The following is a 24328-nucleotide window of genomic DNA, read 5'->3' as shown; positions in this document are numbered from 1 at the left end:
TGGGAAACATGTCAATCATGAGAGTTACCTGAGAAGAGCAAATAACCAATTTTAAGTCAATAGCCTTAACATTATGTATAAGAATTTATCTGGCCTTCCTCTACTTTAACTTACTTCAGCTTTGTAAATGGCTCTTTTTTCCTTCTTTGATACTCAAAGACCTTTATTTTCACTTCAGATTTGTGTTTCGGATTGGTCAGACTAGCAGCAGTTAAATAAGAAAGAAAAAAGAACAAGAGAGGAAGGAAGGAAGGGAGGGAGTGAGGGAGAGAGGGAGGGAGGGAGGGAAGGAGGGAGGAGAAAGAAATTCATGAACTTAAAATCAAAAGAATGATGATGGATTAAAGAATGAAAATTTAAACTACACACTTCCTCTGACTTACTGGAGTCTAAATCCCTCTCTATATGATGCATGTTCAAACTGAATATTCATATATTAAGACAGAACAGAGAGGTGAAATGATAATTCAAATAGAGGGATAATGTTTTTAAAGGCATTTTAATACTTAAAATCAATTGTGTTACTGACACAGGAGTACAGAGGCTATAAAAAATGTTCTGAGTCCTAAAGTAGTTCTTAGCAACTGCCAATATTTCCAAGTTATTCAGTTTTATTGCCAAAAAATATACTTGGATAATGTTGTCTAAGCTTGTTACAGACGTGCCTTTATTACATTATTAATAAATATCATGTCCTTTTCTTTTAGAGGATGAAGGGAATAGAATAATAGAAGAAATATCCAATAAAAGGTTTGGGGATTTTTATAAAACTCCAGCCAAAAACATGTTCATTATACTTTAAAAGAGTAAATATTATGGCATATGAATTATATCTCAACTTTTTAAAAAACATTGCTCATTTTGCTATTTAGTGTCCATTATCAAAAGGAGCAACATGACAGTGGCTTAACAAAAGATCTGGAAACTTTAATTCCTAATAATCTAATAATGCAGAAATAACATTAGCATAACCTAAAGAAATATTAATTTGTCCCTTAGATTTTTCTCTCTTTTAAATATCAGCTCTCAACTGACCACTGATTAAGTGCTAGATTCCAATAATTTCATGCTTGAATTCTCTAAAATGCTAATTTATTATTATAAATGTTTGATATAAGACACAGAAGTAGGGGGTGACTTGAGCAAGACAGTAGAATAGGAAGCTCAAGAGTCTCTTTCTCACACTGAGACACCAAATTAACTACAATACATAGACCAATTCCCTTTGTGAGAAAAACCAGAAGTTAAGAGGCTCCTGTGCCACAGGCAAGCATGAAACCAGCTGCATCAAAGCCAACAAGAAAATTCATGGCACTCACTCTCCAGAGCCTCCCTGCCCCAGGCACAGCATGATCAGGAGGAAACTCCCACCCCCCCCCCCCCACCCAGCTTCTTCCAGAGGAGGGGAAAAGTTGGAGCATGTGTCTAACATTCTGACTTTTCAGAGGGCTGCCCGAGGGACTGGTTTCTGTCTGGTCTGTCTCAGAGGGCATACTTCCAATCTCATTTTATGAGGCCTACATTACCCTGATACCAAAGCCAAAGACAAGAAATAAGACTACAGGCCAATATCCCTGATGAATGTAATGCAAAAATCCTCAACAAAATACTAGCAAACTGAATCCAATAGCACACTGAAAGGATTATACACCATGACCAAGTGGGACTCATCCTTGGGATGCAAGGATGTTTCAACACTAAAAAAAAAAAAAAAAGATTCACCACATTAATAGAACAAAGTAGAAAAAAATCGCATGATCACATTTGACAAAATTTAACACCTTTCATGATAAAAACACCCAACAGACTAGAAATAAAAGGAAATTAATTCAACATAATAAAAGCCATGTATGACAAGCCCATAGTTAACATCATACTTAATGGTACAAAACTGAAAGCTTTTCCTCTAAGATCAGGAACAAGGCAAGAATGTCATGTTTTCCATTAATATTCAACATAATACTGTAGTCCTAGCTAGAGCAACTAGGAAAGAAAAAGAAAAGGCATCACAGTTTTAGAAAGGAAGAAGTAAAATTATCTCTGCTTGCAAATAACATAATCTTATATGTAGAAAACCCTAAAAGATTCCACCAAAACAAAAATGTTAGAAATAATAAACAAGTTGAGTAGAGTTGCAGGATAAAAAATCAGTGTACAAAAATCAGTAGTATTTCCATATATTAACAATGAAAAACCTGAGAAGGAAATTAAAAAAACAATCCCATTTAAATATATCATTAAAAAGAATAAAATACTTAGGAGGATCTCCCTGGTGGCGCAGTGGTTAAGTAGAGCACCATTTAGCCTCCATGTACTTGTGTTTTTCTCAGTTTTTTTCCTGTAACTGATTTCCAATCTCATAGCGTTGTGGTCAGAAAAGATGCTTGATACGATTTCAATTTTCTTAAATTTTCTGAGGCTTGATTTTGACCTAAGATGTGATCTATCCTGGAGAATATTCTGTGTGCACTTGAGAAGAAAGTGTATTCTGCCACTTTCAGGTGGAATGTTCTATAAATATCAATTAAATCTATCTGGCCTATTGTGTCATTTAAAGCTTGTGTTTCCTTATTTATTTTTTGTTTGGATGATCTGTCCATTGGTGTAAGTGGGGTGTTCAAGTCCCCTACTATTATTGTGTTACTGCCGATTTCCCCTTTCATGGTTGTTAGCATTTGCCTTATGTATTGAGGTGCTCCTATGTTGGGTGGGTAAATATTTACAACTGTTATATCTTCTTCTTGGATTGATCCCTTGATCATTATGTAGTGTCCTTCCTTATCTCTTTTAACAGTCTTTATTTTAAAGTCTATTTTATCTGATAGGAGTATTGCTACTCCAGCTTTCTTTTGATTTCCATTTGCATGGAATATCTTTTTCCACCCCTTCACTTTCAGTCTGTATGTGTCCCTAGGTCTGAAGTGGGTCTCTTGTAGACAGCATATATATGGGTCATGTTTTTGTATCCATTCAGCGAGGCTGTGTCTTTTGCTTGGGGGCATTTAATCCATTTATATTCAAGGTTATTATCGATATGTATGTTCCTATCACCACTTTCTTAATTGTTCTGGGTTTGTTTTTGTGGGTCTTTTTCGTCTCTTGTGTTTCCCACCTAGAATAAGTTTCTTTAGCATTTGTTGTAAAGCTGCTTTGGTGGTGCTGAATTCTCTTAGCTTTTGCTTGTCTGAAAAGCTTTTGATTTCTCAGATCAAATGAGATCCTTGCTGGGTACAGTAACCTTGGTTGTAGGTTTTTCTCTTTCATTACTTTAAGTATATCCTGCCACTCCCTTCTGGACTGCAGAGTTTCTGCTGAAAAATCAGCTGATAACGTTATGGGGATTTCCTTTGTATGTTATTTTTTGTTTTTCCCTTACTGCTTTTAATATTTTTTCTTTGAATTTAATTTTTGTTAGTTTGATTAATATGTGTTGTGGATGTTTCTCCTAGGGTTTATCCTGTATGGGACTCTTTGGGCTCCCTGGACTTGGGTGACTATTTCCTTTCCCATGTTGGGGAAGTTTTATACTATAGTCTCTTCAAATATTTTCTCAGACCGTTTCTTTTTCTCTTCTTCTTCTGGGACCCTATACTTTGAATGTTGGTGTTTAGTGTTGCCCAGAGGTCTCTGAGATTGCCTTCAATTCTTTTCATTCTTTTTTCTTTATTCTGTTTCTCGGCAGTTATTTCCACCATTTCATCTTTTAGCTCACTTATTCATTCTTCTGCCTCAGTTATTCTGTTATTGATTCCTTCTAGTGTATTTTTCATTTCAGTTATTTTGTTCATCTCTGTTTGTTTGTTCTTTAGTTCTTCTAGATCTTTGTTAAACATTTCTTGTATTGTCTCAATCCGTGCCTCCATTCTATTCCTGAAACTTTGGATCATCTTTACTATCATCACTCTGAATTCTTTTTCAGGTAGATTGCCTATTTCTTCTTCATTTATTTGGTCTTGTAGGATTTTACCTTGCTCCTTCATCTGTGACATATTTTTTTGTCACCCCCCCCTTTTTTTTTGATGAGTGGGACTGTGTTCCTCTCTTACTGGTTGTTTGGCCTGAGGCTTCCAACAGTGGAGCTTGTAGGCTATTGGGTAGAGCTGGGTCTTGGTGCTGAGATGAAGACCTCCAGGAGACTTCATTCCAATGAATATTCCCTGGGGTCTGAGGTTCTCTGTTAGTCCAGTGGTTTGGACTCGGAGCTCCCACTGCAGGAGCTTTGGCCAGACCCCCGGCTCGTGAATCTAGATTCTGCAAGCTGTGCAAGGTGGCGAAAAAAAAATAAAAAAAGGAGAATAACAAAGTAAAGAAATAAAATTAGACTAGGAAACTAACAGATATGTTAGAAAGAATACAAAAATAAAAATATAGATGAAACAACAACCAGAAGGTAAAACAGAACCACAGTAGTTAAACAGAGGAGGAGGAAAAAAAAAAAAAAAGGTGGAAAAGGGCTTGGCTGTGGAGGGCGGGGCCTAAGCAGGGGCGGGGTTTGGGAGGTGGGCACAGCCTATGCTTAGGACTAATGTGATTATCTTAAGGAGGGATTTTCACTGGCTCTATTATGTTTCAATTTTTTACAACCTTTATATTTGGTATTCTTAAGATATCAATAAAAATAGTTCAATTAAAAATGTGTTTTTTGAATTAGGGAAAAGAAGAAAAAGAAAGTAGAGGAAAACAACAGAATTCTTAGTTTTTAGAAAGATGACAATATTTATTAGGTCTTCATGCTAAAAGAGAGTTTGGATTTTATAAAATACAATATTAGTGGAAGTATATTACAGTAAACCTAAAGTTATAACTTCCCTTTAATAAAGAGACATCATTCATGTTATGTAAAGAAAAAAATGCAAAAGGAAAAAGAAAATACTTAAATACCTTTAAAATTGCTAATAAATACATCCAAGATTGTTAAATTTAACAGAAAGTTGGCTGAAAGCATTAACTACAAAATAATGATAAAACAATCTTAACATATTGCTGCTTTATTTTACTGAGACAAGGATGCCATAATAAGCTTGAAGTACTTTTTTTTAAATTAATTAATTAATTAATTTTTGGTTGCGTTGGGTCTTCGTTGCTGTGCGTGGGTTTTCTCTAGCTGCAGTGAGCCGGGGCTACTCTTCGTTGCGGTGCATGGCTTTCTCATTGTGGTGGCTTCCTGTTGCAGAGCATGGGCTCTAGGCACGTGGGCTTCAGTAGTTGTGGCACACAGGCTCAGCAGTTGTGGCTTGCGGGCTCTAGAGAGCAGGCTCAGTAGTTGTGGTGCACGGGCTTAGTTGCTCTGTGGCATGTGGGATCTTCCCGGACCAGGGCTCAAACCCATGTCCCCTGCATTGGCAGGCAGATTCTTAACCACTGTGCCACCAGGGAAGCCCCAGCTTGAAGTGCTTTTAATGCCCCCATTGTATATATTCTGCCTAATATATAGAGGAATAATCTCTATATAACTTACAATTCTAAAACAAAGTTTCCAAATTTCATTTAATATTGTATGACGTCTTTTCTCTCTGAGAATTAATACAGTGCCTATTAGCAGGTTTCTTAACCTATCTAAGCCTTAGTTTCCTCAACTATAACATAGGGAAAATATTCTATGAAGATTAAGTGAGAATGTGCAGTCCTCATGCAGAACATGAGAACAATAGTACGTGAACTTTTTCACTCTATCATTATCTCTTTGTTATATGATGGCCTAAAAAGAATAATCAGTCTGATTATTAATACTATTTTGTCTAATGTATAGACTGTGCTTTTAGCGCTTGATAAACATACATACTAGCTTGAGTTGAATTCTTAGAAAGTTAAAAATATTATATCTTAGCTCTCCCATGTGCCATTTCTGTCCAATATGTCTTTCTCAAAGGTCACCAGTTACATATAATATCCCAGACTTCTGACCTATGCTGATGACAGATCTCCATCTATTGTGATGTCATCCAGTACTTGATGGTAATATTTCACATGATATTTTCTTCTGGCTACAGTTTAAAGAGCACTTCCTGTTTGTAGGGTCAAGCCTACCACATTATCAAAATATGTTACTCAAGGATTACAGTATGACTTCCTGTGATTTTATTTCTATATCATTGCCTTAAGTAGCAATGAGTAAATCTTCTAAATTATGTCAAAAGACTTCTTGTCCACGAAGCAATATATTCTGCAATCTCATTGACAAAATTGTTAAAAGACCATCCTTGCAGTTTTTGGGTCAGTGGGGATATCACTGTTATGAACCCAGGATTTACAGAACACTGGCAAAAATTCTGAGGTACAGCGACTTGGATGGGTTTGACATACTACTCACAGATTATATTGCATTTGTGGAAAAATCAGGATACTGTTTTGAACTAAATTTTAATCTTGAATTTAGTGAAATATGTGTGAATACAATTCTGTACTGGGTTTTCGCCAGAAAAGGTAATCCTGACTTTGTGGAATTGCTCCTCAAGAGGACAAAAGACTATATGCAAGACAGAAGTTGTAACCTGGCACTGATATGGAGGTAATAATCTCATATGTTTTCAACATAAAAGGAGAAAATTTCTCTTTAGGAGGTTATACTACTTCTTTTTTTCTAAAATGTATATGCATAGTGACTACATATGGATAAAGAATCCTGACTTGATTGCTCATTCATTTGTTCATTCCTTCATTATTTATTCAATAAAACTTTACCTTTATGTAAAGTATTATGTACCAATAAATTACTAGTGGTTTGCTCTATAAAGCTTATATGTAAGTGTTCAAGGTAATGCAATGTTACACAACCTAGATTTCTGTAACTAGTCAAAGACATTGTTTTTTGTAATACTGTGATCTCTTCTTTTTGAGAATACTGAGAATGTTTATCTATAAACTGTCTAAATTGACTTTCAAAGTATAATTCAGGATATACACACATATTCACTTAGTAATACTTGTTAAACAAAATTCCCTATTTTTATGTTAAACATTATAAATTTGACTCCAAATTCTCCAGAGTTGAACACAGTGAAAGGCAAATACCTGATTCAATCTGTTATAGAACCAAATTTTCACATTGTCTGAACATGTCAATCTAGCTAATGAATACTACTGAGGATCTTAGAATAAAATGTCCAATATGACTCGTTGTAGTCTGTAATACAGATTTTAAAGTTACTTAGTTTGCACTAACTGCAATGTACTTTTTGGTTTTAGGTATTAGTTTGATTAGAACAGATGTGCATTATTCATTCATTCAACAAAGTACTTATCACCTTACTATGCATGAGGCACTGTACTAGGCATGATGATAGAACCATGTATTCAGTGAAAAACGAGACAGATAAGATCAGTTTAAGATTAAACCAATTTAGATTCTGCCTGAAGCAGAGTTGTTTTCTTGATTGTGTATCACTGTGGTGAAGGAGAACCACTGGATTACTTTCCTTAATGATAACCCAAGTACAAAAACTGAGAGCTGAAGTCCTCAGTATCAAAAAATAAAACCCAAAATAGTACTTTTTGGTTGTTTTACGACCGTTATATTTGTAACTATAGCAGAGATCAGCAGCTTCTATCACTGAGTGTCACTAGCTGGGTTAGGTAGTGCCTATGTGTATCCCTGGCAGGCCCATGGGAAAGAAAAATGAAGTAAAACAAAGGAAGAGAAGATAAGTTAAAAAAAAGATTAATGAGGGGCAAGAAGGGAAAACTGAAAGGAAAGAAAGGAAAATGAAAGAAAAACACACGGTGGGACATGATAGAGTGCCATTAACAACTGTCTTAATAAACTGTTTGAAGATTAACAGATTTTGATTTAGATGCATCCACAAGGTAAAACACATTACAGGCCAATTCTACATAGCACAATATCTTTAGGATCTTTCAGATTCACAGAATTTTAAATTCAGATGGAACCTAAGAATTCATTAGCAAACCTCCCCTAACCCCTCTTCCTGGGTAGCAACTCCCAGAGTGCATCTCTGGTTGGTGCTCATCTGGTCTCTGCTTGAACAACTCTAGTAGTAGTGAGTTAACTATTTCCTGAGGTAAACCATTCCTTTGCCAGGGACCCTTCTCTTTCCTAGCCACTCATTTTCCCTCAAAGATTTTACCCAGTCCCATGACTTTAAATATTACGATATGCCAATGACTCCCAAATCTTTATCTCCAGCCATGACCTCTCCTCTGAGCTCCAGACTCCTCCTATATGAGGCTGTCTGCTCAACATCTCCACAGAGCATCTCAAATTTAACAGAATCAAAACAGAATACTCATCTTACTCACACTCTACCTGCCAACTTGCTCCTTCCCCTGAATTCTGCCCTTGATTAATGGCCTCTGTTGCTCAGGCCAAAAATCTAGGATTTGTGCTTGCTTCTTCTCTTTCTTTCACAACACATCAGCAAATCTTTTTGATTTTATCTCTAAAATATGTAACAATTAGTTATACTTTTCATCTCCTCTGTTTCTAACCTAGGTGAAGCCACCATCGCCTCTTGCCTAGACAATTCCAATAGGCTCCTAAAAAGTCTTCCAGCTTCCACTCTTCCCTCTTACAATCCATTCTTGACTCAGAAGCCTGAGTGACCTTATAAAAATGTAAAATAGGTCATACTACCCATGCTTAAAATCAACCAAAGTTTTCCTACTACAGGTGAAATAAAATTCAAACTCAATATCCATTTTTTAAAACTCCCATATGATCTGTCCCCAAATCCAATCTCCTGAATTCTAATCTCATGTCATTCTCCCCCTTGAACACTATATTCCAACCACACATTGGTTGTCCACTGTCTACTCTTGCTAAAAGTGAGCTCCATGAAAGGAGGAACTTTGACTACTGCTTCAACATTGAATCCTCATGTCTAGAACTATGCAGATACATAGCAAATGGTTAATGAAGATTGTGTTGGATGAAAAAGTGAATTTTTATACAGCTTTATTAGATTCTTCTTCCTCATAGTGCACTGAATTGTCTCCATTTCTCCAACTCTGCCCCCAGAGATATAGAGTACAAAGTCTACTCATTCTCTGTCCTGTATGAAAACCTCTCAAATATTTGAACATAGCTATTATGTTCCCATAATGAATACCTTACGTTTCCTATTATCTGTTGTTCTTTATTTCCATAGCAGCATCATTCTTTGGTCACCTCCCCCTGTATACACTCCAGTTTGATAATTTCCCTAATCCAATAATGAAGTGTCTAAATAGGTCCCTGGAGGAGAAGAAACAGAATTAATGAGAGAAAGGAACTTAAGTTTTTTCATTTTTGCAATAAACCTGCAAAAAAAAATGCCACAGTATGGCAGACTGTAAGTGGATAAAGAGAGATGACATCATTCAGTTAAAATAACAATAATCATTTACCAAGCATTTTCTAAGTACCAGGCACTGTGTTATTTGCTGAGGATACAAAAACAAAGTAGACATATTTCCTGATTTTGGAGAGCTCACAGACTAGTACATAAGCCATAAAAAATTATAATTATACTATAAGTTCAAAAATAGAAGCATATAGAGGTAGAAAGAACGGAGGACATCTTCAACACTATTGGGGAGGAGCAGGTATCTGAGAAGGCACTTTAGAAGAGGTGATGTCTTAAATTTATTTTTAAAATGTAGAAAGGAGTTTTCCCTGTCTTTCCCTTGAAGAAATGTAATCTAGGCAGAGAGAGGCTGACTAAAGCCAAGAGAGATACAAACATGTTGTATCCAGTGACTACAGGCAATTCAGCAATTGCTAGAGAGTGAGATGGAAATCAGGTAATAGTGACAGATAAGGCCTAAAAGAGAACCCTTGAAGGACCTTTGTAGGCCATACTAAGGAATTTGAAATTTATACCACGGGTGATGCCCAATCAGTGAAGGTCTTTTCAGACTTGGAGTATGAAAATATTCATCAGCTCCCATCTGAAGACTGGACTGTGGGAAGGGAGGGTGCAGCTAGAATTAGGGAGACTAGTTAGTAGACTGCTCAAACACTCCAGGTAAAATGGCAGCTCCAGAATTTCTGTAGAGGAAGGGTTGAGGGAAGCAATCTGATTGAAAAGAGGGAGGTGGTTAGAGGAGGTGCTTGAAACTGAATTTGCATAGCATGCCCAGTGTGCTAACTAAGATTACATGTGTACTTATAACAGTTTTGGGGGAAGAACTAATCTGCTCTACCACCATCTCCCCCAATACCTAGGTAAATTATAATGAGGACTTAAACTAAAAACAATAGCAATAGAGAAAAGAAGAGGTATTACTAAATAGAATAACCAGGCATTACAGTAGGTGATTAGAAGTAGAAAATGAAAGAGAAGAGTTAATCTTCAGATTTCTAAATTTTGAGACTTGTTGATGATTGTATTAGCTTCCTTTTGCTGCTGTAACAAAGCTGCCACAAACTTAGTGGCTTAAAATAATATAAATTTATTATTTTATAGTTCTGAAGGTCAGAAGTCCAAAATGAGGCTACAAGGGCTAAAATCAAGATGTCACAGGGTGGGTTCCTTCTGGAGGCTCTAAGGGAGAGCCTTAGAGGGCTCTAGCTAGATGCTCTAGCTGCCTTTGCCAGCTTCTAGAGCTGCCTACATTCCTTGGTTCATGGTCTCTTCCTCCATCTTCAAAGCCAACACTGTAGTCCTATCTCCTTCACTGGCTCTGCTTCTATCATTCTCTGACACCTCTTATAAGGACTCTTGTGATTATACTGGGCCCACCTGGATAATCTCGCACCTCAAGATCCTTATCCTAATTACATCTGCAAAATCCTTTTTGCCATATTGAGAGGCCATTTCAGTCTACCACAATGGTCATGCCACAAATCTATCAAAATTATTACAAGAGACTACGAAGTCAGTTTTGGACGCATGTGTTTGCATTGCCTAAGGGATATCCAGGTAAAGATGTGCAGTAGGTGGCTATTATGTAGTGTCATCCTTGATGTCTCTCTTTTATATTGCACATCTTAGTCTGTCAGGACATCTGTTGAGTCCACCTTTAAACAATATACAGAATTTGATCATCTCCACTGTTATCACCCAAGCTAAGTGATTTCTCTCCTTCTATCCCATAACAAATTCTCAATAAAGGTGAGATTGTGCTGCTTTTTTTACTCAAAATCTCCAATGGCTCTTCCATTCCATTTAGGGTAAAAGATGAAGTTCTTAGAGTGATCTGCAAGGCTTTACACGATGTGACATCCCATTACCTCTGTCCTCATTTCCTACTACCCCGCACCCTTTTCACACTTTTAGCCACACAGGCTCCCGTACTCTTCCTTCACCACCCCAGGCACACTCTCCTGCCTTAGGGTTCTTAAATGTCCAAATGGCTAACTTCTTCATCTCCTTCTTCTTCATCCAATGTCACATTTCAGTAGAGCCCTCTCCTATCATCCTATTTAAAATTGGAAAATGCCAAAAGTTCAGGACCAAACACTTTCATGAATATCAAACATTCAGAGAAGACTTAATCCTTCTCAAACCATCCAAAAAATTGAAAAGGAAGGAATGCTCCCAAACTCATTCTATGAGGCCAGCATTAGCCTGATACCAAAAGCAGATAAAGGCACTTTGAAAAAAATAATAAAATAAAATAAAATTACAGGCCAATATCCCTGATGAACACAGATGCAAACATCCTCAACAAAAGAATAACAAACCGAGTTCAACAATACATTAAAAGGATATACACCGTGATCAAGTAGAATTTATTCCAGGGATGTAAGAATGGTTCGATATGTGTAAATCAATCAACCTGATACACCACATTAACAAAACAAAGAATAACACCGTATAATCATCTCAATAGAGGCAGAAAAAACATTTGACAAAATTCAACATCCATTTATGATATAAACTCTCAACAAAGTGGGTATAGAGGGAACATACCTCAACATAATGAAGGCTATATATGATAAACTCATTGTTGGGCTTCCCTGGTGGCGCAGTGGTTGAGAATCTGCCTGCCAATGCAGGGCACACGGGTTCGAGTCCTGGTCTGGGAAGATCCCACATGCCGCGGAGCAACTGGGCCCGTGAGCCACAACTACTGAGCCTGCGCGTCTGGAGCCTGTGCTCCGCAGCAAGAGAGGCCGCGATAGTGAGAGGCCCGCGCATCGTGATGAAGAGTGGCCCCCGCTTGCCACAACTAGAGAAAGCCCTCACACAGAAACGAAGACCCAACACAGCCATAAATAAAATAAATAAATAAAATTTGAAAAAAGAAAATGCTCCCTATTAAAAAAAAAAAAAAACTCATTGTTAACATATTATTCAATGGTGAAAACCTGAAAGCTTTTCCTCTAAGATCAGGAACAAGAAAAGGATGCCCACTGTCACCACTTTTATTCAACATAGTATTGGAAGTCCTAGCTACAGCAAATCAAACAAGAAAAAGAGACAAAATTGAAAAAATTGGAAAGAAAAAAGTAAAACCATCACTATTTGCAGATGACATGATACTATATAGAGAAAACCCTAAAGGGTCCACCAAAAATTTATTAGAACTAATAAACGAATTCAGTAAAGTTGCAGGATACAAAATCAATAAAGAAATCTATTGCATTTCTAAATGTTAGTAACTATCAGAAAGAGAAATTAAGAAAACAATCCCATTTATAATTGTATCAAAAGAATAAAACATCTCGCAATAAATTTAACCAAGGAGGTGAAAGACCTGTACTCTGAAAACTATAAGATATTGGGATTTCCCTGGTGGTGCAGTGGTTAAGAATCCGCCTGCCAATGCAGGGGACACAGGTTCGAGCCCTGGTCCAGGAAGATCCCACATGCTGCAGAGCAACTAAGCCTGTGCGCCACAACTACTGAGCCTGCGTTCTAGTGCCTGCGAGTCACAACTACTGAGCCCGCAAGCCACAACTACTGAAGCCCGAGCACCTAGAGCCCATGCTCCGCAACAAGAGAAGCCACTGCAATGAGAAGTCCGCACACTGCAACGAAGAGTAGCCCCCTCTCGCTGCAACTAGAGAAAGCCTGTGTGCAGCAACAAAGACCCAATGCAGCCAAAATAAATAAATAAATAAATAAATAAATAAATAAACTTACCAAAAAAACCCTTATAAGATATTGATGATAGAAATTGAAGATATTGATGAAAGAAATGGAAAGATATACCATGCTCATGGATTCAAAGAATTAACAGTTAAAATGTCCAAACTACCCAAAGCAATCTACAGATTCAATGCAATCCCTATCAGAATAACAATGGTATTTTTCATGAAACTGAAACCAATAATCCTAAAATTTGTATGGAATCTTGAAAGACCATGAACAGCCAAAGCAATCTTGATAAAGAAGAACAAATCTGGTGGTATCATGCACCCTGATTTCAAACTATACTACAAAGCTATAGTCATCAAAAATGTATAGTACTGGCACAAAAACAGGCACATAGATCAATGGAACAGAATAGAGAGTCCAAAAATAAACCCATGCTTATATGGTTAATCAATCTATAACAAAGGAGGCAAGAATATACAACGGGGAAAAGACAACGTCTTCAATAAACGGTGTTGGGAGAACTGGACAGCTACACACAAGAGAACCAACCTGGACCACTTTCTTACACCATATACAAAAATACGCTCAAAATGGTTACAGACCTAAATATAAGACCTGAAACCATAAAACTTCTAGATGAAAACATAGGCAGTATGCAATTTTACATCAGTCTTAGTAATATTTTTTTGGATATGTATCCTCAGGCAAGGGCAACAAAAGCAAAAATAAATGAATGGGACTACATCAAACTAAAAAGCTTTTGGATAGCAAAGGAAACCATCAACAAAATGAAAAGACAACCTACTGAGTGGGGAGAGTTACATGCAAACAATATATCCAACCAGTGGTTAATATCTAAAACATATAAAGAACTCATACAACTCAATATTATAAAAATCAAATTTAAAGAGGTTCAGGGGACCTGAATAGGTATTTTTTCCCAAGGAAGACATACAGATGGCCTATAGATATGTGAAAAGATGCTCGACATCACTAATCATCAGAGAATTGCAAATTAAAACCATAATGAGGGCTTCCCTGGTGGCGCAGAGGTTGAGAATCCGCCTGCCAATGCAAGGGACATGGGTTTGAGCCCTGGTCCAGGAAGATCCCACATGCCACGGAGCAACTAAGCCCCTGTGCCACAACTACTGAGCCTGTGCTCTAGAGTCCACAAGTCACAACTACTGAGCATGTGTGCCACAACTACTGAAGCCCGCATGCCTAGAGCCTGCGCTCCACAACAAGAGGATCCACCACAATGAGAAGCCTGTGCACCACAACCAAGAGTAGCCCCCGCTCACCACAACTAGAGAAAGCCCGTGTGCAGCAACAAAGACCCAACTCAGCCATACATAAATAAATAAATAAATAGATAAATAACTATATTTATAAAACCACAATGAGATATCACCTCCCCCCGTCAGAATGCCTATTACCAAAAAGACAACCAATAACTGTTAGTGAAGATGTAGAGAAAAGGGAACCCTTGTGCACTGTTGGTGGGAATGTAAATTGGTGCAGCCACTATGGAAAACAGTATGTAGTTTCCTCAAAAAAATTAAAAATAGAGTTACCATATGATCCAGCAATTCCACTTCTGGCTATTTATGTGAAGAAAATGAAAATACTAATTAAAAAAGATACATGCACCCCTATGTTCCTTGCAGCATTATTTACAATAGCCAAGATATGGAAGCAACCTAAGTGTCCATCAATAGATGAATGGATAAAGAAGTAGTGTCTGTGCATATATACATATATACATATATACAATGTATTATTACTCAGCCATACAAAAGAATAAAATCTTGCTATTTGTGACAACATGGACAGATTTAGAGGGCATTATGCTAAGTGAAATAAGTCAGATAGAGAAAAACAAATACTGTATGATTTCACTTACATGTGGAATCTAAAAAACAAAACAAATGAACAAACAAAACAAAAAGGAAACCAACTCATAGATACAAACTGTTGGTTTCACGGCAGGGGTGGTATGGAATTGGTAAAAATAGGTGAAGGAGATTAAGAGGTACAAACTTCTAGTTATAAAATAAATAGGTCATGGGGATGTAATTTACAGCATAGGGAATATAGTCAATAATATTGTAATAACTTTGTATGGTGATAGATGATTAATTGTGGTGATCAATTCATATTGTGTATAAATATCAAACCACTATGTTATACACCTGAAACCAATATAATATTGCATGTCAACTGCATTTAAGTTAAATAAATAAATAAAATAAAATTGAGAAATGCCCTCACTGCACCTTCCCAGAACTTCCATACTTCTTATCCTGCACTACTTTTTCTTTTTCCCACAATACTTATCAAACCTTCTAACATATTATAAAATTGGCTTGTTTGCTATGTTCATTCTGTTATGTATTGTCTGTTATCCCTCACTACTATATTAGCAAGAAAGTGGCATCTTTGTTTTGTTCACTCATATATCCCAAGTACCCAAAAGGGTGCCTGACATACAGTATGCATTCAGTAAGTATTTGTTGAATAAACTAATAGACAGTAGTTATCATGTTATGGTCATAGACGAAATTGCCTGAGAACAATTAATCAGATGAAAATTAGTCAAAAGGCCACATCTACTTTACTTAGATGTTGAGGGCAGAGGAAGAGGAATCGGTGAAAGAGGGTTGAGAATGAATAGTCAAAGAGGTAGATGCATAACTTGAAGAGAATGGTCCCACAGAGTCATGGGAAAACATCTCAAGAAAGTCAACTGTGTCAAATATCAAAGATAAAATTATTATGAAGAAAGGTCTATTAAATTGACAGCTGGAAACCACAAGAGAAATGCCAGGAAAATTTTTAGAAATAATTATTATAGCTACAAAATGGAATCATTCCCTGCATGTCTATATGGAAATATTATGTCCCATTTCATAAGTGCATATATGACAGGTTTTCAGATACAGAGAGTTCAGTTCATTAACCTCACATTTAAAAATTGATTCTTGCTTTGCTTGCCTCATTCCATCCATATAAGTACTGTAATAATTAACTGTCAGGACAGATTAAGCAAATTTTGGTTTACAATAACATGGTCTTTAAACATGAGGATTAATTATATGTCATTTGGGTACAGACTAGACTTTTGAATCTCATTGTAAACCTATTTGAGTTTTAGTTATGTTTTCAACATTTTTGGTTCAAAATATCGTCTACAGTAATGTCAATCTTAATATCTTAAAATCAACTAATATCTCTACATCTTAACAAGGGCCACTTACAGTATTTTTTGTCCCCTAAGTCCCTTGAATTCCCATACTTATAAGTCTCTTAAGGCAAATATCTTCTTAAGAGTTAGCAAGATGAATAAATTAGATTGCTTTTGAAAATGTTAAATGATTGTGCTTCACTAAAATTCTGATTAGGCCCGAAAGCTACAGAATAACTTTAAAATTAATAATATTTTTCAGGATAATGGTAAAAAGAAAAATCAATTAACATATATTTGAGTATGTACTATGGGCCAAGCATTGTTCTAGGCATTTAGGGATATAAAAGTGTATTAAACAGACAAAGAGTATTGCCCTGTAGAACTTAAAATTTTATAGTTTATCTTGCCCACCCATTGATTTTGAAGATAAGAAAATGAAAGATTAGAGACATTAAGCAAGTTGTCCAAAATGATAAGAGCTTAATGGAGCTATGTACAAAGTGCCATAGAGTTTATTAGACAGGGTCTTATACGATGAGCAAGACTTGTCCCAGAATTGAAAATGGAAGGGAAGAACATACACAAATCAAAGAAATGTAAAAGAGTTGAATGCAGTGGTGGTTTGGGAAAGTGAATACCAACAATCAGGAGAGGGAATACAGAAGTAGTTTAGAAGTTCAATTTTGGATATGTGTTGGAAGTATTTGTGAAAAAGATGAGATGTTCAGGACAATATTGATCTGGAGATGACTCTAGGAGAGAGTGTATATATATTTTATACAGAATTAGAAGGATATATATAGTGCCACTGGTAGAGTGATGACAAAAATCCCACTTCTTAATTTCTAAAACACTATTCTGCACTGCACCACACTATATATTTTTTTTAATCACAAAATCTTGGCATTTCAGAGCTCAGTGAAGCTTTGGAGATAAACTAGTTGGTCTAGTAATTTTCAAACTGTACTTTTTGGAGCTCCTGACAAGAGAATCACCATATGGGAGGTCTCTAGGACCCCAAATACACTTCAACCAGAGAACTTATCTAATACAAAAGATGTATTTTATATAGCTAGTTCTTGCATAACAATATTCCAGTGTTGGTTTATGTTTGTAAATGAAACATTCTTTCCAATCTTTTTATTGCCAAACACCTACTATGACCTTCAAGTCTTAGATCCAGAATAACCTACAGGCAATGACTAACCCAGGTAGAGTTAGGTGCCCCTCCTTGGTGCTTCTACAGTTCCCCAAGCATGTTTCTATTGTAGCAATTATCACCTTGTATTGTATTTATTGAATTACTTGTTTGTTTCCCTTACTAGACTATAATAAGCATCTTGAGATCAAGGACTACATCTTTCATCTTTGCATATCTAGTACTCAGTACTCTGGACAAGCCAGTGTTAAATAAATTAGTTAGTGAATGGATGAGCAAATGAATACATAAATGCATGAGGAAATGGAGACTCAAAGAAGCTGACTTATTAGTTAGGAGAACTAAAACCTAGAACCTAGAACCTTTAAATCTCTATTGTTTTTAGCACTATACCATGTTGCCTCCCATCTTAATTATTTGAAATCTTAAAGTTCTTTTTGAATAATGCTTTTCTTGCTAGGCATAATTGTCTGAAACTAACAATTATAGTTTGTATGCTGTTCTGCAGAATATATTAGTATTAGACCAATCAAGAGAATTCCAGAGACAAGGACCATAAATAAAATTTCCCTTTCTTTAGTCCTAAAAGCCATGTCTACTTGGCCAAATCAAAACTTGATAATACAAAATTCCCTGTGGCTGATTCTACCATGTCCTATCTACATATAGTGATCAATTCAATACCAAACTTAAATGTCTATTAAATGAAACAATTGCAAGAACTATACACAATTAGAAAAAAATAACATTTTCATTTCTGTCATAAGGGAGGAGAAATTTTCAAGTCCAGCCATCATATAGCACTCCAGGAAAAACAAGAGTTCGGAGAACTCTCAACTCTACTGAAGAAGGCAAATTAAATTCTGTCCTTGAGGGACCTGATATGACCCTCATCATAATTTACATTTCTTCAACCTGAAAATATCAACTCTGATTTTGTTAAAGTGAAAAAATAGAATTAAGGTAGTTGCACTTATTCCTTTTCAGTCTAATTTTCAAACTCAATTCAATCTCAAGCCTGATACATGATCAAGAACAACAAAAACAAAAGGGTCACAGAATTCTGTTCTATTAATAAAGCGAAATAAAAAAGTCTGTTCCTCTTTTCCATTTTAGATTTTCCAGAGCTATATCAGTTTTATAATATTAGTTCTAATCACTATGGATTTCTCAAATGAGAAACAGAATTGCTATTACTAAAACTAAACACTTTCCACACATTGTAAATCTTTTTGTTTGTTTGTTTTTACAAGTGTAAAGGGGATTTAAGTGTGTAGTACAGTTTTCTTATTTTTTGACCTTCAGGTTGGCCTAGATTCTGAGTGGAAAACTCTTTTTAAGACATACTATATATAAAGGAGAAGTTACATTAATGTTATTTAAGATATTTACTATTTAAGATAATACTATTATTTTCCCTTTACTGTTAAGACAAAGTTTTTACCACATTCCTTAATTCTATATTCAGTGAGGTTTTTCTTGTTTGTCTGATTCACAGAACTTTCACACCAGTATACTGTCCAAGCCCATTAAGTGGCATCACACCTCTACTTTATGTAGCTCAGACGAGACAATCCAATATCTTAAAAATACTCCTGCAATATGGAATCGTAGAAAGAGAAAAAAACCCTATCAACATTGTGTTAACAATATTGCTCTACCCCTCAAGAGTGAGAATAATGGTTGATCATGAACTGGTAGACATCCAGGAAGATGCCAAAACATGTTTAGTGCTTTGTTCCAGAGTGCTTTCTGTCATTTCAACCAGGGAAATAGAGGTAAGCAAAATATTGTACTTTGGGTGTGGGTTCATATATTGATCAATTTTAAGATAAAATTGTGAGGCAAGAATAGTTAATTTTTAATCTATCAATCCAGTGAATCACTGAGTATATGCTTATAAATTAAAAATAGGCAAAATTCTAATTATCTTGAACATTAGCTCTTTTATTTCATAATTTTATGTCTTCTAAATATGAAATAATTTTTTTAAAGTTAGTATAGTTTATTTTAGTAGTTATTAAGTAGATGTATATTATTATTACATTCTAATTACATAATAACCTGTTTATTAGGATTTCTATGTCTCTTAAAAACAGAACAGGGCTTCCCTGGTGGCTCAGTGGTTAAGAATCTGCCTGCCAATGCAGGGGACACAGGTTTGAGCCTGGGTCGGGGAAGATCCCACATGCCGCAGAGCAACTAAGCCTGTGCGCCACAACTACCGAGCCCGCGAGCCGCAACTACTGAGCCCACAAGCCTAGAGCCTGTGCTCCACAACAAGAGAAGCCACCGCGATAAGAAGCCAATGCACTGCAATGAAGAGTAGCCCCCACTCTCCACAACTAGAGAAAGCCCGCGCACAGCAACAAAGACCCAATGCAGCCAAAAATAAATAAATTAAATAAATTTAAAAACAAAAAAAACCCAGAACAAATTAAACTTTTAACAGACTTCTTTTCCAATAGAATATTGTAAAATGAAAGTTACATTTCTCCCCACTATAATCACATACCAAGAAACACATTTTCCTTTTCAAAATTCCTGAACAATTTTAAGCATGAAAATATAAAGGCTTTAAATATTTGCTCAATTGAAAATATCTATCCCTCAGAAATGTGAAGAGTTTCTCCTTGATAAGGTTTAAAAAAAAAATCAACCACATGAAGGGCATGTTTATCCTGTCAAAATAAACTGTAAGTTTCAGCATCAAATTGTATCGTGTCTATTAGTATCAAGAAATAAGTCTAAAATAGACAACTGATGGGAACATACTGTACAGCACAGGGAACTCTACTTAATACACTGTAGTGTTCTAAATGGAGGGGATATATGTATATGTATATGTATGACTGTTTCATTTTGCTGTGCAGTAGAAGCTAACACAACATTGTAAAGCAACTATACTCCAATAAAAATTAATTAAAAAAAAGAAATAAGTCTGCATAATGTAAAGAAAGCTACCCCTATAAATTTAAACCAGTCAAAGTGCCAAGGAATCTAGCAGTTCCCCCTTATCTTTAAAGGTGTGACTTCAGAAATAAACTCCTAAGAAATATAGTTCTGCTGGGTCTTCAATTTTTTTAAGCCTTAACAATGCATATCAATCAACCATGCCTGGGCCAACTGTAAGGAGAGCAAATTCGTCAAATTATTTTGGCAACCAATTTTTTTATTTTTAAAGCATTTTTTTTTAAATTTTATTTTATTTATCTATTTTTGTCTGCATTGGGTCTTCGTTGCTGCGCATGGGCTTTCTCTAGTTGTGGTGAGAGGGGGCTACTCTTGGTTGTGGTCCGTGGACTTCCCATTGCGGTGGCTTCTCTTGTTGCGGAGCACAGGCTCTAGGCGTGTGGGCTTCAGTAGTTGCGGCTCACAGCCTCAGCAGTTGTGACTCACAGGTTCTAGAGCGCAGGCTCAGTAGTTGTGGCACACGGGCTTAGTTGCTCTGCGGCATGTGGGATCTTCCCGGACCAGGACCTGCATTGGCAGGCAGATTCTTAACCACTGTGCCACGAGGGAAGCCCTGGCAACCAATTTTTGTTGCTGTTTTTTGTTGTTTTTTTGTTTTTGTTTTTATGGCTGCACCACACGGCATGTGGAATCTTAGTTTAGTTCGCTGACCAGGGATTGAACCCGCGCCACCTGTACTGGAAGTGTGGAGTCTTAACAACTGGACCGCCAGAGAAGTCCTTGGCAACTAATTTTTAAAACAAAAAAATAAAAAAAATTTTTTTGCTTCTCTATATATACAATGGAATATTACTCAGCCATAAAAAGAAAAGAAATTGAGTTATTTGTAGTGAGGTGGATGGACTTAGAGACTGTCATATAGAGTGAAGTAAGTCAGAAAGAGAAAAACAAATACTATATGTTAACACATATATATGGAATCTAAAAAAAATAAAAATGGTTCTGAAGAACCTAGGGACAGGACAGGAATAAAGATGCAGACATAGAGAATGGACTTGAGGACACAAGGAGGGGGAAGGGTAAGCTGGGACGAAGTGAGAGAGTGGCATGGACATATATACACTACCAAATGTAAAATAGCTAGCTAGTGGGAAGCAGCCGCATAGCACAGGGAGATTAGCTTGGTGCTTTGTGTCCACCTAGAGGGGTGGGGATAGGGAGGGTGGGAGGGAGACACGAGAGGGAGGAGATAGGGGTATGTACGTATATGTATAGCTGATTCACTTTGTTATACAGCAGAAACTGACACACCATTGTAAAGCAATTATACTCCAATAAAAATGTTAAAATTTTTTTTGCTTCTTTAGCAATCTGCTTGTCCTTGTCCAGTGTTAGTCCTGCACAATTTTTATAGGACATATTGATTCTCAACCAGCTCCATGAATGCTATTGCTGAGGTACACTCATAATAGAAGAGTACTAGGATAGAATGAGTTGATCAAAATCACCTGAGTGGCAAAGAAGTTAAAGCTGGATTCCAGTCAATTTCAGCTTAATAAGTGAAGTAGCATTGAGCAATAAGGTGAAAAATGGCATAAAAACCAGCTTAAAGAACTTTAAATAACCCTGCTTTTCATTTCCACATTTGCCAGTTTTATTGTAAATATACATTTAGATATCTTTACTTCTAGACCACAGTTCTGTGATTCCAGAGGCTATGTCTATTTTGTGTAGCCTAGCAATTATCCCAAGCACCAAGGTCAATGCTGAGTATATATGAGATATTCTTTAAATAATTGTTTACTGAACAATGAAAAATTATATATCATTTAAGTTAAAGTGTCATGTAGTCTGTAGAGGGTAGGTTCTTCTGGGGAAGTACCTCTATAACACAGCAATGTCTTTTACTTCTAAATCAGCCTAATAACATTTGGCTTCTAGAACCAAATCTTTAAAAGGGTAGCTTAACTAAAACATAAAAAGTTATCTTCATGTGTATGGGCCTCTTGTTAGGTGTTCTCATGATTCAGCAGTATATAGTTTTACTCTACAATGGTTGGAATCACCTGGTGGAACTTTTAGGATTTATGTTGTCTGTGCCCAACCCCCACCAACTAAATCAGAAATTCTGGAGTAGAACCTCAGCATTAATATTTTCTAAAGTCTCCTAGATAATTCCAGTCAAACTGGTCAAATTGGCAACACTACTCTAGAAGAAGCTAATAAACCATAAGTGTATGATCTGTCTAAAATTAAAAACATACAGATTCACTGTTGTAAGAAATAATGTTTTGTGTCCTTAGACACATTAAACCTTATATATGATTGTGAGAATAAAATGGGAGTAAAAATTCTTGCCTCAGGTGAAAATGTTTTAGAAAAAACATTATAAGGGTTAAATAAATTTAAGATACATTTTGTGAATTCAAATAAAAAAATTAAAATGTTTATAATTTGAACTAATCCAATGATTAATATTACAAAATTAACTACTTCTCTTTTCTTTAGACACAGCTAAGTTTAGGAAGATGTCCAATTATTTCAAATTGGCTGGACTACATTCCTTCAACAAGATACAAAGATCCATGTGAACTATTACATCTTTGCAGAATAACCATCAGGGCTCAACTATTGACCAACAATATGCTCCCAAATGGAATATTTTCACTTCTAATTCCTGTTCGTCTACAGAACTACCTGAATTTAGAAAGCTAATGCACGTCTTTCTGCATTCTTTAAGGACGCTCACTGCTGTATGGTTTAGAAGTTAATAAACTATTAACTTCACACAAATTTTTACTGCATTGAACATTACATTAGAAAATATATTTTCACATGACACCCTAAATGAATCACTTTTAAATTAACATATGGCTCTACCCATTAACTTTCTATACAGTGTAACAAATTACATGCATTTTAAAAATATTTTAGATTTATGCTTTTATTCTGTTTTTAAAAGTTGTTTTTGGCCTTAGAGCATTCTTACTTGTGGAAAATCTGGTCATATTAATGTTCTGAACTCTGAAGCTCTTATTTTTAGTATGTCCTAAGTTAGGTAAATATTATTTTATATTTTATATCCATAATAACAAACGTTTACTGAGTTATTTTGAAAATAAACACTGTGTTTGGTAGTAGGGAATAATTAATGAAATTAAGAGGTGATCCCTTCCTTGAGAGAAGAATTTATAATTCTGTAGCATCCATGGTCACAAATAATACAAGGTAAAGAATTAGTCAACTAAAGTGTTGGGAATAGGATGACAGAAATAGATTATATTTGGACATAATTAGCCTTAAGTTACAACTTGGAGCTTGGGTATTTTGGTATGTGATACCCCTAAATACTAGCCCAGCAGTATTTTTTTTTCCAGCAGTATTTTTTTAATGAGATATAATTGTGTAAAACAAAATAAGTTTCAGGTATATAACAGAACGATTCACTAAATTTATATACTGTGAAATAATCACCACAATAAGTCTAGTTAACACCCATCATCACACATAGTTACAAGTTTTTTTTCTTGTGATGAGAACTCCAGATCTACTCTTACCGACTTTCAAATACATAATACAATTATTAACTATAGTCACCATGCTGTACATTACATGCTCAGGATTTATTTATAACTGAAAGTTTGTACCTCTTGATCACCTTCACCCATTTCATCTACCCCCAAATTATATGCATTTTAATACAAAAAAGAAACAATTTTGACCCAACATCACATCAAAATGAAACTATTATCAGTTAAATCTGCATATCCTTTGGTTACAAAGAAACTTGTTTTCTTAAAAAAATTAGAATGTATTCTACAACAATTTTTTAGCTCTTTGCTTTTTGAATATCTAGGGTATTAGACTGTTCTCTATATAACTATGTGGTCAAACTGTTGCAACACAAAGATAAGAACTGGAAGATAATTCTCCATGGGTTTCTCATGTTTCCACCTGTCTTATGAGCAGAGGAACTGTCTTACTCTTGACTATCTTTTTAAGGATGTTTGTATAGTGAGCAGCCTTAGAAGATAGAGATAGTGACTCCCTCTGAGCAGAGGGCAGTTTTGCTCAATATCTAAT

The 24328-nt window shown here is 35.8% G+C and overlaps 1 protein-coding gene across 1 annotated transcript; it reads left to right on the top strand.

Annotated features, from left to right (window-relative positions):
• The first annotated feature begins 6107 nt into the window (after positions 1–6107).
• Positions 6108–22960, top strand: ASB17 (ankyrin repeat and SOCS box containing 17). The gene is made up of 3 exons (XM_007182353.3): positions 6108–6508; positions 18831–19110; positions 22754–22960. Exons 1-3 carry the CDS (start codon positions 6108–6110, stop codon positions 22958–22960), a joined length of 888 nt encoding a protein of 295 aa, XP_007182415.1.
• Positions 22961–24328: the final 1368 nt, after the last annotated feature.

This window comes from Balaenoptera acutorostrata, chromosome 1, assembly GCF_949987535.1.
Source record: "Balaenoptera acutorostrata chromosome 1, mBalAcu1.1, whole genome shotgun sequence".
NCBI classification, from domain to species: Eukaryota; Metazoa; Chordata; class Mammalia; order Artiodactyla; family Balaenopteridae; genus Balaenoptera; species Balaenoptera acutorostrata.
Note: the sequence above shows the minus strand (reverse complement) of the source record. Positions and strands in the feature narration are given on the sequence as shown.